The 16961-nt window shown below is 39.8% G+C and overlaps 1 protein-coding gene across 1 annotated transcript in view; it reads right to left on the bottom strand.

Annotated features, from left to right (window-relative positions):
• ATIC (5-aminoimidazole-4-carboxamide ribonucleotide formyltransferase/IMP cyclohydrolase) overlaps window positions 1-16961 on the bottom strand; it is a 41084-nt gene that overhangs the window by 17952 nt on the left and 6171 nt on the right. Inside the window, exons 3-12 of the mRNA XM_089478089.1 lie at window positions 15106-15182; window positions 14345-14411; window positions 11760-11848; window positions 9910-10061; window positions 9661-9817; window positions 7888-8013; window positions 6799-6906; window positions 5678-5763; window positions 2931-3020; window positions 1315-1443 (exon numbers count right to left, since the gene is read on the bottom strand). Of these exons, the coding sequence (XP_089334215.1) occupies window positions 1315-1443; window positions 2931-3020; window positions 5678-5763; window positions 6799-6906; window positions 7888-8013; window positions 9661-9817; window positions 9910-10061; window positions 11760-11848; window positions 14345-14411; window positions 15106-15182 (1081 nt within the window). The remainder of the gene's footprint in view (window positions 1-1314; window positions 1444-2930; window positions 3021-5677; window positions 5764-6798; window positions 6907-7887; window positions 8014-9660; window positions 9818-9909; window positions 10062-11759; window positions 11849-14344; window positions 14412-15105; window positions 15183-16961) is intronic.

The following is a 16961-nucleotide window of genomic DNA, read 5'->3' as shown; positions in this document are numbered from 1 at the left end:
CCTGAAACAGTACTACATCAGCGAAGCTGAACATACTGTATAACCCTCCTGTGAAAATGTCAAGCCGTCAGATTTGCTCACAAAGGAGAGATAACTTTTTGCATTGGGAGTGGTATCCAGTTTTGGGAACCACACACCTCTGACTATTTTTATTTTAGCATTACCATGAGTGAGTGTTTGAAGTTGAGATATTCATTTCACCTTAGCCAGGGAGATGTCTCTCTCTATGTGTGTATTTAAGGTCTCACATCACCCAAACTAGGAAGGCGACTTTGGGAGCATGAACTGACGGCTATCAGCCTTTGCCAAAGCCATGCATGTAGGGGTGTCGGGGTGTTTCAGATGGTTATATGTTCACTTTTACTTTGAATGCTGCCTCCTGGTTTGAAAACAGGCACACTTGGGAGAAAGTACATGCTTTGCATGCAGATGTTTTGTTCAGTTCCCAAGCTGAGAAAAAGCCAAAAAAGACTCTGAAACCCTGCACAGGTGTGGTTGTACAGTACAGTACAGTGGATACTGACAAAGCACACACCACCTTCTGATGTTTTAAGGGGAGCTTGGAAAAACCCTCTTTGTGAACTACAATTTCCATAATCATCTGGTCAGCAAGGCCTTACTGGCTAGGTGGTTCTGTGAGCTGTAGTTTTTAAAAATGCATTCTTCTCAGCCGAAAAGGAGATTGTGCATTTTGAGGTTTTTTGGGGACTGATTTTGATGCAAGGTTACTTTTGGGACTCTGATGGGACCCAAATACATATGATATTTTGGCCTTAAGCAAATACTGCAAGGAGTTGGTCATTTCACAGTACACAATTATGGCACAGTGATTCCACTACAACTGCCATGGTAACATCCTATGGAATCCTAAAATTTGCAGCTTAGGGAGTGGCACTGACTATTATCAGCCAGAGAGCTTCTCTGGTGACTCTGGCCAAACTACAACCCCAAGAGAATTTCATAGGAGACAGCCATGACGGACAAAGTGGAATCATATTGCTATAACTATGCAGTGTGATGGATTCCCAGGTCAGCCACCTAAATCTGGACCAGTACCACCTAAGACTGATTCACAAGCAGGAAAGATCATTACCAGTCTTGCTGGAAGAGCTCTAATTGATCAGACATGTCACAGAATTGAATGTGCTACTGCATGCATGTAAGGCATATGTCTTGCCAATGAGCTATAGCGCTCTCCTTCATACCATTGAACTAGACTGTGTGTAGTTCTCCCTACTTTTTTCTAAACTTCTTTTACTGAAGGTTGCACTTGCTTATAGTTCTGTCATTAAGACATCCCTTTCCCTTACTCACATTTTTATTTTTTGTAACAATATTCTTGAACAGCGATCGGTCAATTACGCCATCATTCCTCTTCTGCATTAGATGCAGTCCAAAGAGAGTGCGGACTTCAGTTTCATCTGGCTCATAAGTTGGGTCCATCTGAAAGGAGGAAAATGATTTCAAGCCCAAGAAAGCCTAATGCAGCTTTCCCACTACCACTACCACCACCACCATTATTGTGTTACATTGCTTTACTGTGACATTCTTTTTCATTTAAAGCAAATGCGTGTCAAGAGGCTTACCAGAGATTGAATATGGATCCCATGATTCCAAGAAAAATCAGGTCCAGAATTTAAAATCCCTAACATACCAGCAGCATCTGCTGAAGCTTCTATGCTTGAATTTATTTAAGTAACATGGTTACAAAACATTCTCTCTCTCTCTCTTTCATAAAATAATCTGATTAAGGCTATAATCTAAAACACACTTGCAAGAAAATAAAAGGCACAAAATGCATACTTATGACTATAGGCATTGACTTTTTCCAGCATGTAGCAAACTTTTATGCATGATATTCCTTTGCTGAAGCTGAGTGCAAAATTAGCTTGTTCTATGCTTAGTTTATTCATTTTTGCTTAGCATTTTACAAACAGCTACTGTTTAATCATTCCTTCCCCCAAAAATAAATTTATGAGAATTGTTGCACAGACACCAAGTTACAGGCAGGCCTGTGGACTACTCCTTTCATTGTTTGGTGGGGAAGCAACTTCCTACTCTCAAGTCCATAAACCGCCACTGGAGCAAGATAAGAGGAATCAGCTGAAAAGACGACGTGAGAAAGAATTCTGGGACAAAACTGATGAACAGAGGCAGACAGATATGGACTAAGAGCAATGGGGTGTGAAATACCAATTTATTCTGGATACTTGAAGTCTGCTCCCTCCAAAATGCTTACAATTTCTAAAGAAGAGGGAGGGGAAATCCTACATTGACCCATGCAGCTGTTTCATCTGTGTTCAAATTGCTACTGAAGACTTGCAAAGGGAAAGGGGGTTGTTTTGAAACAAAAGCTTCTTTTCAAATGGAAAAGGGGAAAATAATATGGGTGCATGGGAAGCCATTAAAATCCTAATAGCTTTTTAAATGTAGTAAAATTTCAAAATGCAGATCTGGAGTTCTTTGGGTACAGCTACTGAGGTGGAAATGCAGGTGTATATGCCAGGGTTGTCTGCATGGCCCTCTGAATCATGGTCATGCTTGTCAAGTTTTCCTGGTAACCATGACAACATATTGTTCCATGTTTAAGCTTTCATTATGGCACGTCAAAGTGATTTTATACCATCATCATAATGATAAAGACAAGTTTGCAAGATAAACAGTAAGCATGCTACAACCTGGACTCAGTCTATCCAAAATTGCTTGGAATTATTCTATTAACTTGGAGACAACATTCTTAAAGCCTTACATGCAAGTTGAAGAGATACATATCCTTATTTACTTTCACTTATCACTTTTTCAAAGTAAATTGATGCAGAAAGTGGCAACATTAGTAAATAAAGAGTTTAGAGCAAGTGAGGCAGGAAAGAGATAAGGCACCTTTCAAATCCCATCTTACTCAAATGCCTTGGAGCAATCCAAACACTAACCTGGAGAACACAGTAGCTTCCATTTTTCTTTTTGGATAGGATTTTGAGGGCTTCTTCATCGTATCCTGGAGCCACAACCCCATCAGATACCTGCATGCACAAAAAAGACTAGGCTGACCAAAATCAATAAAATAGCATCTTTATGAAATTGTAGCAAACTTCAGTTTTCTATGAGCCAATGTTTATGTAGCCAAGTCAACACACCAATCTTGGTATTTACTGTACAGGCTTGATTTCTGCAGAAACCTGTGATAGGTAGGTGGAGGAATCTGGAAGACTGAACATGATATGGAATACAGAATGGCTGTTGGAGGAATGGAAACCTAGAAATCAGGGAGAAGGGAGAATCCTGGAAAAGGGCAATATTTGGCTGCAGGTCCCACTTCTGATCACAGATGTCCAAATCCAAGAATTTACGGTACTGTAAATTGAAGTTCCAGAAGAACTTGTACTGCATGTTACTGGCCTGAATATTGATTATTCCAAACCTGAGTAGATCTAATGAATCAACTGTTGAATGGTGAATCAACAGATAGGTAAATTCTACTGATTTATTGCATTTAATCTAAGCTGGAATCAGCAATAGAATTGAGGCCATGATCTACGTCCTAGTGAATTGGTAAACCTGTGATCAGAGACAGATCCAGAACAAATTTGCTAAATTTCCTTCCTTTAAAAAAAATTGAATAAAAACTCAACCTAAGAGAGAAATATAACCCAATTTGACTTTTAGCCAGTATAGGCCTTAGGTGTCTCTGGTAATAATAAATTTACATTCATCCACCCACCTTGGTTGCCTTATTAGGAGAATGGTGGGGTATAAATAAAATAAATCATATCAAATGAATGACTGCACACATGAGGTCACAAATGTTATTCCATCATTTTGTAAACCTATGCTTGCAGGCTTAGTTATATCAGTGGTTTTAAAGGGAAAAAATATCAATGCAACTTGTGTTTATTCCCTGAGAATTACACATTATTAGGCATAAACACTGACATTGTTCCCTCTGCTTTCCCAGTCCCCACCCAGTTCCATCTCATCTGTTTAATCAGATGCTGTGATATCAACTCATCAGAATCCATAGGCGGACACACAGCCAGAGGTTTGTGATGAAGTGCATAATTATGTTCTCAGTAGCTTAAAGATAGAAAATTGACCTGCACCAGTTATTTCAGAACTGTGAAGAAAGTTGGGACAAGGATTTATTTATTTTTTAATATATTGAACTGCAAATGTCTAAGAAAACAACTCTGGTGGTATTGGAATTTGAGGTCCTGACCAAAGGCGCTCCAAATGTCAATGGACCTGTTGCCCTGATTTGAACTACTGAAAAACATTATGCCTGGCTTTTCCATTCTCTTCAAAATGTAGGCTGACTCCCAAGAACCAATCACGTAGGATTCGGGGGAAAGGTGGACACACGTACAATTGTACTGTTTACATCCAATTACAGAGAAACAGTAATGATGGCTTTCTGCACACACATAATGTGTAGACTTCATGATTTAGTAGCATTACTTTGCCATCTTAGCAAAAGAATCTGTTTTTGTTTTAGAAAAGGCAAGAATGAGCAAAAGACTCTGAGGTGGCCAAGGAAGAGAAGCATGTGCATGCAAGGGAGAATACACAGCTATTTCCATGCATTCTCTATTTATCTACCACTTCTGTTCAAAATTCTCTCTTTGAACTAGCATACCACTCCATCTGCTTGGGCAGAGGTGACTATTATGCAGCTTTTGCCAGGGAAGGGGGCTTCCTGGAGGCCACTTGACTGCTCCTAAACCCTGATCCCCTAAAATGTATTTACAGCCCAAAATAAATGATTTTGGTTAATAACAGACTATAGGACTCCATGTGGTGTAGTGGTCTAAGTGCTGGACAAGGACTCTGGGAGACCGGGGTTCAAAACTCCACTCAACAATTTAATCTTGAGCAAGTCATATTCTTTCACCCTCAGAGGAAGACAAAATGGGAAAACCTCTCTGAACAGATATTGCCAAGGAAACCCCATGAAAGATTTGCCTTCAGGTCTCCGTAAGTTGGAAACAAAGGCAACCAAACAAAAAAAAGACTCCAGGTCCAAAAATGCTTCCTCTCTGAATAGCAAGTAAAACTAAAACCAAACCAGAAAGGAATCAGAAGTAACTGGTAGTCACCTGAAACATCACTTCTGGCCAACAGCAGGCATACCAGTATAGCCTGTTGTGGCACTGGAGACACCAAACCATCCTATTTCCCCCCTCTTCTGTTAAATAGTGCTGTTACAAACAAAGCTTATACTATCTTGCCTTAACAGCCATTCTTGAGCTAGCCTTCATTTTAGAACTGTTATTTGTTGAAGCACAGGGTACAGTTTGCTGTGTGCATGCCACACCTTTGAGGAATATCCCTTCATTCCTCACTTTCTGTGACACATGCAGAGCCTGCCCTAACATTAGACAGAGTGAAGAGGCTGCCTGAGGCAGCAGGATCTGTCCCCATGAAGGACCACATCTTTACCTCACCTCCTTTCTTCCATTCTCCACCTCTGCACTTCAGCTGTAAACATGCTCTCCTCCCTTCTCTGTGGTTGTCCTCTTTACTTGCCTACCACCATTTACTATCTTATACGACACTTTCAGGCAGCACAATGCAAAATAATAGTTGCCGACAAAACTGTTCCTTATTCCCACCCACCCTCTAATTATGCATCGATAACACCAGCTCCATCTGCATTTAAGTAAAGAATGCCAGAGACACTGACCTCTCTGGAAATGATCTTTGCAGTGGGGACATCACAGATATCTGAGAGCGCAATAAAATCACCAAAAGATGACATTCTATCAGCACCTGGAAAAAAGTAAAATTTTGCACCACGTTACTTCTTGAGTTAAAGCTCCCACATTATGCTAGGTTCTTCGTGTACCACCCAATCCTAGATATGTTTATTTAGGTGCCAGGTCTGACAGTGTTTAGTGCAGCTCATTTCCAGATATAAGACTAAAGCCACTTCGGATTGGCAGGATTTTTACTGAATGTGCAGCCTACTACAGCAGCTTCTTCAAATGAAGAAGTACAGAAGCTGCCCCAGGAGGCAAATATTCCATGCAGCAGCTTAGCTGGCAGGACTGAGCATCCTTACAGTCTCTCTAAGGCTGTTTTCCACAGCATGGTGGTGAACAAATAGTCAACAAATCTGTCTGTTGAGCTGCTGTATTAAACGGATTGCTTTCTGAAGGAGCAAGAGGTTGCCCTGCAGCAGGAACCGTGCTTTCACTTATTTGTGTGAATCAAGCTAAGCATCATTTTTTAAAAAACTGTAGCCACTAAAGTTGAGTCAGTTATACTATACTACACTGTACTGTACTGTATTACAGTGCTTCATAAGCTATCTGATGCGCAGGACCGGCAATTGTTTTGGTCCAATATGCCAGGGAGAATTGTTTCATTTTTTTCCTGGGAACTCTCCTGGCACAGCAGACAATGACTTGAAGACAGGCACCAGTTCAGGGACAACCAATATTGAGTAGCACTGACTAATAAAACAGTACACCATTTCCTCCATTTGTCACTTGACAAATATCATAAAGAAACTGCTTAATGTGATGAACCCCATCAACTATTCCAGGATGACTGGTACAGGTTGAGTTTCACTTTCCAACATCTAGAAAAAAAAGTCTGTCTAGGCATCTGGAGTCCCAGTGCGACTCTGTGATCAATCTCCAGCAGAAATAAAGTGTTCACCATCATCTGTGGTTTTCACTATCTGCAGTAGGTCTGGGAATGTATCCCCTGCAGATATGGATGTCGAAATGTATCTGGGCAAGAGTTCTACAGGGGCAATAATACTTAAGGGGTGGAGGCAATCTAGTTTTGAAAACTCACCTCTTGCCCTTGCATAGGCTGCTGCCAGGGGTGTCAGGGTGGGCTTCAGGTCATGCACCATACAGACTTGAGCTTCTTCATCAGTGAGGGGAACTCCAACAGCTGCACCTGCAGGACAGAACAAGCAAAGACAGGAAGCAAAGTGTTAAAAAAACTTCCATCACTCACCAGTAATCTGGAGGGGTTCCTCAGGTTACATCTTGGAGGGGTTTAGGGAATACACCCACAGTTGAACCCATCCCATGCAAAAGAAAATAAGTTTATTGCCACCAAATGCCCTCTATGGGAAGTGGTGACATTTTCACAACATATTTAGCACCCTCAGACCATTTTAGGCACTGGAAACACCTTTTTTACAACAGGAAATGACAGGGAAGTCACTGCTTGATCACTTTTTTAAAAAGGTCTCTCCTGTGCCCTAAAATGGTCCATGGAAGTTAAAACAAAATGGTAAAAATACCCCTCACGCTCTGTAAAGGGTGCAATTGACCCCTCCTGAGAAGTCCATGAGGTCCACAAAAATAGTTCTAGAGCCATATGTCACTCTTTGCCCACACTTCACTTGAAGACATGTGGCATTATTTTTGCAGGCCACTCATACACAGGCAAAGACCATTGGTGAATCTTGCCTATCAACTGTTCTCCAAAATAGAGTCAGGTGTAAGAACGCTGCAGGTAATAGCTTTGTGGCTTTCCTCTAAAGAAGGTATTAATACAAGGGTTAGAAACATGTTACTCTCAAAGGACAGTTTTGCAGTCTGAGTGTTCCCTCCCCCATTGCACTTTTTTGTTTTAAAAATGTGTCAATCATGCTTCCAGTCTTCATGCCTCTGTGCTGTATTTTAGTAAAAAACAGAACAAAAATACCTTTTTAAAGATGGTAAAGCCAGGAGCAGGTTCAGCCCGTGCAGGGTCTAAGAAAGGAAAAAATGGCCTCCAGATCTTCTACAGTTGTGCATCCCTCCACAGGTACATCTTGATAGATGCATGCAAAGAATGCAGCACCTTTTAAATGACAGCTCAATAAGCCGCAGGAGAAGGCACAGCCACATAAACAAGACAGAGCAGAAGTTGAAGCTGTCATCTTACCAGCTGGACTGACGTGCTTGAAGGAGGTTGCGGCTGGAATACCCAAAGCTTGCTTGAGCTCCTTGACCAACTGCCAGGCATTTAGAGCATCACAAAGGTTTATAAACCCTGGGGAACCATTCAGCACTGCAGGCAGATGAGAAAAGCCCATTCAGTCATGAAGACCATTCTGTGGGGAGCCTCAACAGTCAAGCTATCAATTATATTTACCGATCAGTTCAGTTATGCTCAGTTTCAGAACTCAGTGTTATGGGAACAGTACATTTCTTTCCTTTTAACCCTCACAGTGCAAAGCACAAAGGGGGAAAAACAGAAAAAAGAAAATAAAAGTGGATTTTTAAATATTTAGCATAACAAGGGGGAAGGGGGAAGCACATTTGGATTCAAGGTTTTGAAGCACTTTATGTGACCTGCTAATATGATGTACTAAATTTAAATCTTGTGCCTCCTGGCAATGTATTTAGTATCTTTCCAACCTCATGGCTACATCTCCCTGAAGGAAGCCCTATGCATATAGAGGTGACTTGCTCCATACACTTTCTAGGGAACATCATTGACCCATACAATATCATCAGGGGGACAAAGTTATTCCCTGAGTTTTCATGAATCTCTTCATGTGTTTAGTAATGAAAGTCAGAATGTGACTCTTGAGTTATATGGAATAAACATGATGTTTTCCAGTTTAAAGCCTGAATAACTCAAGCGTAGATACAATACCTAATACCTATGAGAACAGACCCACTGAATCAACTGATGAACCAACAGTTATGGAAATCTCATTGGATAGATTTACTCTAGCTTTTTAGGCCTAGGTCTCTGAAAAACATGGGCAAGTTCTAGTTAGAAACAGGTTGTAGGTGAATAAAAAGGAGGCAAAGAAGATGCAGGGAAAATCAAGTTATGGAACAAAAGCTTTCTGTCCCAGATGGCAAAGTTATTTGCAAAAATGTATCACAATACAACCTTTTAAAGAATGAGAAGCTGACATTGTTGAACTCCCAAGAAATGCAGCAAGCTAACAATATGGGAAAGCACAGAACAAGGGGAGAAGGGCTCAAATGAAGTCTATGAGAAAGCTGTGAAATTTTCTGGCAAGAAACTCAGGGCAGACTTCCTCTTTTAATCTTTAAAAGATGTTCACAATGCAGTGAGATAAAGTGACTGAATAAAAGTCAATGAACAAACTTGGCTGCTGAGAGGGGACTGGAATTCACATGCTCCCAGTCAAAGTCCAACATTTTGGCAAGTATGCCAGACTACTGAGAGTTTGTGAAATGCAATGCCTATATGACTGAGACATGAATCAACAATTATTATCTTCATCATTATTTTTATTTAAATTCCTCTTTTTCCCCCATTTGGGACTCAAGGAGGCTTAGAACAATTAAAATCAATATAGTTAAAAAATCGACAACACACAACAATTAAAAAGCAATTAAACCATCATAAAATTAAAAATCAGTTAAAAATATAAACTATTTAAAAAACTCAAATAAAAGTCCAGCACACTATACTGGTCATAATACAAGAAGATCAATTTTCAAAGGCCTGCTAGAAGTCCTTGGTTGCTATCTCATCCTTGTTATGAATGTACTGGTTAGGAATGGGGATGTCACTCTGTTTGCCACCTGCAATACTGGCATGATACGTACCACTCAGGGTTATAAAAAATGTTAAAGCAACATAATTGATTTGCTGCTTGGGATACTCAGAAGTACCATGGCCAAGTATTTCCATGGCATCCATAATGATACATTTTCAAGCATATCCTACCCGAGAGAGGAAGTTTAGGCCTCAAAGTGTAGAGCTGAGCAGGAGTCTGGTGTGGATTCATGCCATATCTCAGGGGAAGTTGAGACACTCCTTTGCTGTACTCTTTCCTGAAGTAATCAGAAATGGCTGTATCGTACTGAGCGGTGTGAGTAAAAGCCTGAAGAAAGAGGGGCTGAGACTCAAGCACCAGACAGGATACTTTAAAAAGTTGCAAAAATACACCACTCACAGAAAGAGATTACCATATACCTTGAGAGCCAACTGGCGACGAGTTTCCAAAGAGGTATTTTTATTACTGGAGGCTTTCATTTCTTTTGCTACGGTGGTGTAGTCCCCAGGATCACATACAACCGTCACACGAGCATGATTCTTTGCTGCAGCCCTCAGCAAGGCTACACCTCCTATGATTAATGGAAACCAAGAAAACATCACCACTTTCCTATCTATACAGCATTCCAGACACCTCAGAAATATTAAGCTCAACAACATTCATTTCTTACACAGCCTTCCCCTACCTGGTATCCTCCAGATGTTTTAAATTTCAGCGTCTATCACCATTGTGGCAATGCTGACTGGGACTGATATGAGCTGGACTTTAAAACACTTGGGAGATAGGGATGGCAAAGGGTATTCTACAATAACGTATATAGCTAAAATGTTTCTCTAGCCATTTCTCCATTGGCTTCTTAGTGTATATACTCATGTATAAGTCTAGAAATTTTAGTAAAAAATTGACCCAAAAACTTAAGTCAATTTATCTATCGGTCAATATAAGTACTGTACTTTAAATCATATTTTAAAAAAAGAAACCATCCCCTGGTGAAAGGCAAGAGTGTAATCTGTCCTGGAAGCACTGATCCCCTTCTACTTTTTCATCTATCCAGCCTTTAGTGTGAGCACAAACAGTTGTGCTTGCTGGAATCCTGTAGGTTCTTTGGTACTGTTTTCTTTTTCTTCATCCTTTAGATCCTTTGTAACATGTCCCTAGTTTACTCTCAAGTTATCCATATATCAAAATCCATAATTTTGGCCCCCAAACCTGCCCTCAACTTATATATGCGATTGACTTATTGTTGAGTATATACAGTATGTTCATCTGCCTATTGTAGGCCAAATGTATTTAGGAAACCATTTTAAAATTTGCCATTATTTTTGTATGTCCAGCTTCACTGCGGCTGTCCAGGATTGCCAACATACACCACCGATGGGGAAGAGTGAGTGTGTACAAACCCCTGAAAGTTTGTTTCAATTAAGAAAAGAAATGCGGGGTGGGAAACTTTCCAGAATACTTTCCAATGCTATATTTACCACACTTTATATAAACTACACACACACTTGCCTATTCAAAGTTGTCTGCAATCAGACATATTAGGTGGGCTAAATATAGGATATGAACTTGCAGTTATTCTTCTACGGACACAAGCTCTGACAAACTCCCAGCGTTCAGGGAAATGGATGCATTGCAAAACTTTTGTTCTAGCTCTGCCTGGCTTGTTTCTGTTTCACAAAACCTCTTGCTTCTCAATCACAAGCAGTCAGTCACAAGCAGTCAAGACAAACCATGATAAGTTGCCTGTGCATACAGACTAACATCCATCCTTTAGTGAAACAGCGTTCAACTAGTTGTGCTGAATCAGATTTTTCACAACTTGAAATGGAACTGATAAATAGTGCAGAGAGTGAATAAGTGAAGTTGAAGGTACAAGTTATACCTCAGCAAAGAAATTTAAAATTGATGGTGTAAGATACAGATCTCTTTAGGTATGTGTCCTAAAAAAATATGTTCTTTCAAGTGTGGTAATTTTTCATTAAATACAAAGGAAGTCTATACTATACAATTCTCTTCCTATTCCAGTTCAAATATTCCAGTAAAACTATTTCCATATAAAGCTTTGAAGGAGATTGAATATAATATCCAAATCAAACATGATAAATCACATAACAATATCCACAGCATTGGAAAATTTTTCAGTCCTACTTTTCCTGGAAAAAACCAATATAATAATGAATAAAAGAGCAACAAGTGGCACCCAGTTGGCATACAACTGATGTGTATTTCCAGAGCACAGCCCACAGGAACAAAGGTTTCTTTGACGCACCTATGTCAATCTGTTCCACCGCTTCTTCAACAGTTACATTTGGGGATGCCACAGTCTTGACAAAGGGGTAGAGGTTGCAAACTACAACTCTGGAAAAAGGATGAGAATATTGTTTTCAATTTTTTTTAAAAAAACAGCTATATAGGACAGAACTGTTTGACTGTTCTTCCACGATCAAACATCAAAATAAGTGCCATACATTTGATTGTGATAAGGGAAGAGAGATTTTTTTGGTTTTAATGAAGGCCTAATGAGATATCACAGTTGAATTTATCCCTGATCTGCTGGCACAGTGCAAGGAGGTTGAGCAGGTTCAGAATTCAACCTGGCCACAGGCCTTGTAACAGCAGGAAGACTCTTATGCCAGTTCCAAGTCACTGCCTCAGCGAAGCCGCTTATGGGAACAGGTCATCACTTAACAGTTGCTTTCAGGTAGCTCAACAAAAGAGGAGTGCAATTTATCTACACAGATAGTTCAAAGGAAGAAAAGGTACCAGCAGGAGACACACACTGCTCCCAGATTACTAAAAAGTGAGAGCTATGGGCACAGTCCAGCCAAATACAAGTACGTTTTGGTCTTACTCATCCTAACAGAGAAAGAGCTAAATACATGCTTATTTCTCTCACTAAAACCATAGGGATGGGAGTCATAGCAGTTCATCACAACTCAGGCCAGACTGTGAAAAATCTAACAAGATATTTACTGGGTTTAGCAAGAATACCTTTTTTTTAGCAGTTTGCCATGAGCCAGACAACTAGCTTGGGGAGGGGGGGACCTGACTGTGGTTGGCCCATAGAAAAACAAACAAAATTTCACCTAGAGATTATTGCCCACCAGTCTAGAGTCAACAAAAGGATTTCCTGGATTTCAAAATTAACTCAGAGTTATGCACCAAAGTTGGGAAAAACAATGATTCTTCTTTCTACAGTGCATAATAATATTGCAGTCTCACATCCCAATCCTCAGAACATTTTTTTTGTTATATGAAAACCAAGGGTAGTGTGAACGCTTTTAATTACTTAATCAGAACAGTGAACCTCCTCCTCCCAGCAAATATTGTATTGCCTGTTTAAATGCTTATATTACGTGGAAGCTGAGTAATGCACAACAGTGTAATATATTTTGCATTTTTTGGTTGGCCCCATAAAGGTGTCACCATAAAATGAAATTTGGATTGCATTATTTTTTCCATGACAGACAGAATATTCCAAAGGATTTCTCCTTCTAGTGGACCTGGCTTGTGAGCTGATCAAACTCTTTGTTGAATCTAGGCCAACTTGCCTAAGATTTGGGAAAGGCAGCTTCAGAACTGGTATGATCAACTATACATTCTTTTATATTGTACAGATCAGTAACAATAAATCTTCTTAGAACTGTTAGTAACAAATCAGGCCTGACCATTGCCATGCTTGATTATTTCTCTGTAGCAGATTTCTCACTGGCCTACCTTTCTCCAGATATCTTACATCCTATAGCATCATTAAATTTTATGTTTAGTCACTGTACCATTACTTTATACCAATTTACTTTCAGTCGTCCATTTTCTTCTCCTACTGTTAAATGCTGAGCTGTTTTATTAGTTGTTATCCAAGTTACTAAATAAAGTTGAAGGTTTTACTCAACTTGAAGATGTGGATGGATGTGAGTTTAGCTACAGCTATATAGCCAGTGAGATCAGAAACATCTCTATCCAGACAACAGGTATTAAGGCCAGAATACTAGGAAGAGGAGCAAACAAAATCTCTGGAGTCAATCTGCTTGTAGGAAATCACAACAATATGCTTAACGCAGCTGTGAAATGCAATGAGAGTGCATAAGATGTTCAGATAGTGTCTACAAGTTTTGTGAGACCTGTTGCCATTAATCATTTACAACTCTGATCATCCCACTCTAATATTTATGTAAGTATGGTTCTTATGGTACAATTATGCACTTTAATGGAATATAATGTTCCTTAAAACAATGGGATGAATGAAAACTCCTTAAGTTTATTCATTTGGATACTGTTGAACTTGATGACTAGGTTATTTCATGGATAGGCAAAGTTCTCAATGAGGGATGTTTTTGGTTTTGCCCGCAAATAACACTGTTATCTTTCACCTGGTATTTATCTGCATGGGATGCCAGAGTACAATGAGCTCCAAAATCAGACTGATAATGTGTTTAACTTCTTTGGTTGACAGAGTGTTGTGGGAAGGGGCAAAGGAACATATCAGAAGGGGAGGGACAGACAGACTCCTGGACAGGATCCCATCATAGTGATGGCCCTGAAACTTTGCAATCTTATGTTTAAGGTTGACTTGCATGTTGAAATGCAAACACTACTATGTAAATTTCAAAAGGGTATGTTTGCTGTTGTTTCAAAAGAAAAAAAAAGCCTATAACTCTCTTCTGCTATTGAGTTTACCCTTCTTCCCAATCCCCTAAAAGAACCCAACTCACATAAGATGCCTTAAATGCATCTGATCATTTTTTGAAGCTGAGACACAGATGAGGAGGAATAGAAGCCTTGGTGTCGACTGCAGATCTGAGGTTAATCTCAAGATTATTTATTAACTCAGTATTACATGTTAAAAGACTTTACCTTACAAGGCTGAAATCCAGCTTAGCCATATCAGCTTTATCTTGTGGAATGTCTCGAGCCAGTACACCTAGGAATTTTGGGGAGGAAAGACACTTAAAAAGGTGTTGAATAACTGGATCACTAGCTGCTTCTCAGAAAGTTATATTAATCCGCAGATATCTTATTCCTCCAGCATGAACCCACTTTTTTTCTTATAATAAAAATAAACACTAGCCACCAAACATTGTTCTTGACCATCTGAAATGTGACACATAGTCATTAAGCATATATAGCAAGGTCTTTAATATGTTTCTAAGTGAAAACCCAGTATGTTCACAGATCTTATTGCTAATGTCTCAACAGGATTCCAGTCTCTTCTTCAGGTTTCTAAGCTATAAACCCATTTGATTTAAGGTTTTGCAAGTTGAAAACAATAATCATGGGCTTATAATGCACAACAGGGCTCAGACATGCTATCTCACTGGGTGAATAGTAACCGTAAAGAATTTAATTCTAGCCCTTATTCTACACGCTATAAACTGGGTATCTGGGGAAATACTTAGAACCCTTTTAGGACTAGCTTTCTACATGGAGGAAATTATTTTCTAGGCCTGTGCAATTAGTGATGTGAGCTCACATCTGCAGTGCCAAGTGGCATAGTCTAGACTCAAACTTAGCATTTCAATGAAAGAAAAGCTTCCGGTTATTTGCAACTCAAGTGAAGCCAACACCACACAAACTGCATACAGTTTTTTGACACACAACTGTTAATCTTCACTTACCAGCATGTACTGCAGGGTGAAGAGTCTTCACACGCCCTCCCAACATTTCCGGAAAGCCAGTGAGATCAGAAACATCTCTATCCAGAGATGGAGGGAAAAGGTAGAAGGTTGTTCCATCAATCAAGATGTACAACATGTACACACACATATAAAAAGAATAAAACACTGATCTGCTATTTCAGCAAACAGCAGTCTGAGGACTTAAACCAAAAGGTTACTTCAGAACTAGCAATGATTATTCTGATAAACATGATAATCAATAGCTCTTTCTCAACCCATAATGCTGCACAGTACCTCTAAAAATTCAGTATTCTTTCCATCCATTAACAGTTTGCAGCACCCCTAATGTGCATGTCTCAGTAAATAACCAAAACTGGTGAATGTCAAATGTTCTTAGGTAAACGTTGACTGTCAAAAATGTAGATATTTGAAAATGCAGAAATATGGGAGCAAGGACAAGCCATTACCTAAATCCAACTTAATTGCTAGTTTTTGGGATTTATACAATGCAACCAGGACTGTCACAATTCACATGCTGAACACTTACATCCATTGTATAGGGAATTCAACATAGTTCAGACATAACAGTGAGGATGAAAGCCTTAATATTGATCCTGACAACAATGCTGGGAGCCACCCTCTCATTTCAGAAGCAGACGGAGCAAGAAGGATTAAGTCTACAGCCTCCCAAAGATCCTGCTAATAAGTTAAAATTTGATCCCAAACTCCAGATTTAAGAGAAAACACTTAACTACAGATTCTTAACCCCAGATTCAGACGATTCTACCTAAACATTAGGAAAGCGGCAGTGGAATATGCTGCTTTAGAGCGTGGTGGAGTCTCCTTCTTTGAAGTTTTTTAAACAAAGGCTGGATGACCATCTGCCAGGAGTGCTGTAAGGGTGTATTCCTGAATGGCAGGAGGATGGACTGGATGGCCTTTGTAGTCTCTTCCAATTCTATCATTCTAGTATTCTTTTTAGTTAATCATCACAATGCTCAATGGATATCCAGATAGATAGATAAAGGCTGCATCCATACTGGAGAAATAATCTGGTTTAATACCATTTTAACTGCCATGGCTCAATATTATGGAATCCTGGCTGTGGCACCAAAGCTCTCTCACAGGGAAGGTGAAAAGTTTAATCAAACTCCATTTACTAGCATTCCATAGCACTGAGGCATAGCAGTTAAAGCCATGTCAAACTGCATTATTTCTGCAATGTGGATTCAGACACAGATATAGACACACACACACACACACAGAGAGAGAGAGAGAGAGAGAGAGAGAGGATGAGAATCTCAGCTCCTTCTCTTGGTAAAGAGGCTTTAATTTTTCAAGGTGGATGCAATGAAAAAAAAAACCTGTTAGTTGGAGGTGCCTTAGTGACAGAACACCTGGTTACATGGAACAGGTCCTTGGTTCAGTCCTCAGCATCTCAGCCTAGGGCTGGCAAAGATACCTGCCTGAAATCCACTTATTTTCTACAGTGTACTGATGAAGCTTGTACTGATGAAGGGGGGAGAACATCACACTTGGAGCTGAACTGGGCCCTCCTTGGTATCAATCTTCTGAAGTTCTTCAGATAGCCACATATCCCTCTCCAGGACACTATTACATGGCAGCTTCGCAGCTTCTGTACATTTTTCTCCCTTTCCAAAAGTCTGAAATGACTTTTCTATGGCCTATGGTAATTAATAGCAGTGGGAGCCTTCTGTGAATGTTGGGGTCTTGTCTTTTCCCCTATCCATGACTAGAATGCCTGCATCCCCTGGTACTTCTGTAGAATTGGTGTATAAGTGAAAGCCACTGTGAGCTCATTTTTGAGACTGTGTGCAAAATGACCACGTTGCAGA

The sequence above is a fragment of the Sceloporus occidentalis genome, unplaced genomic scaffold, assembly GCF_023333645.1.
Source record: "Sceloporus occidentalis isolate IW3139 unplaced genomic scaffold, rSceOcc1.0.p SCAF_12, whole genome shotgun sequence".
Classification (NCBI taxonomy): Eukaryota; Metazoa; Chordata; class Lepidosauria; order Squamata; family Phrynosomatidae; genus Sceloporus; species Sceloporus occidentalis.
The sequence above is the reverse complement of the archived record's forward strand: the minus strand, read 5'-3'. Positions and strand labels throughout refer to the sequence as shown.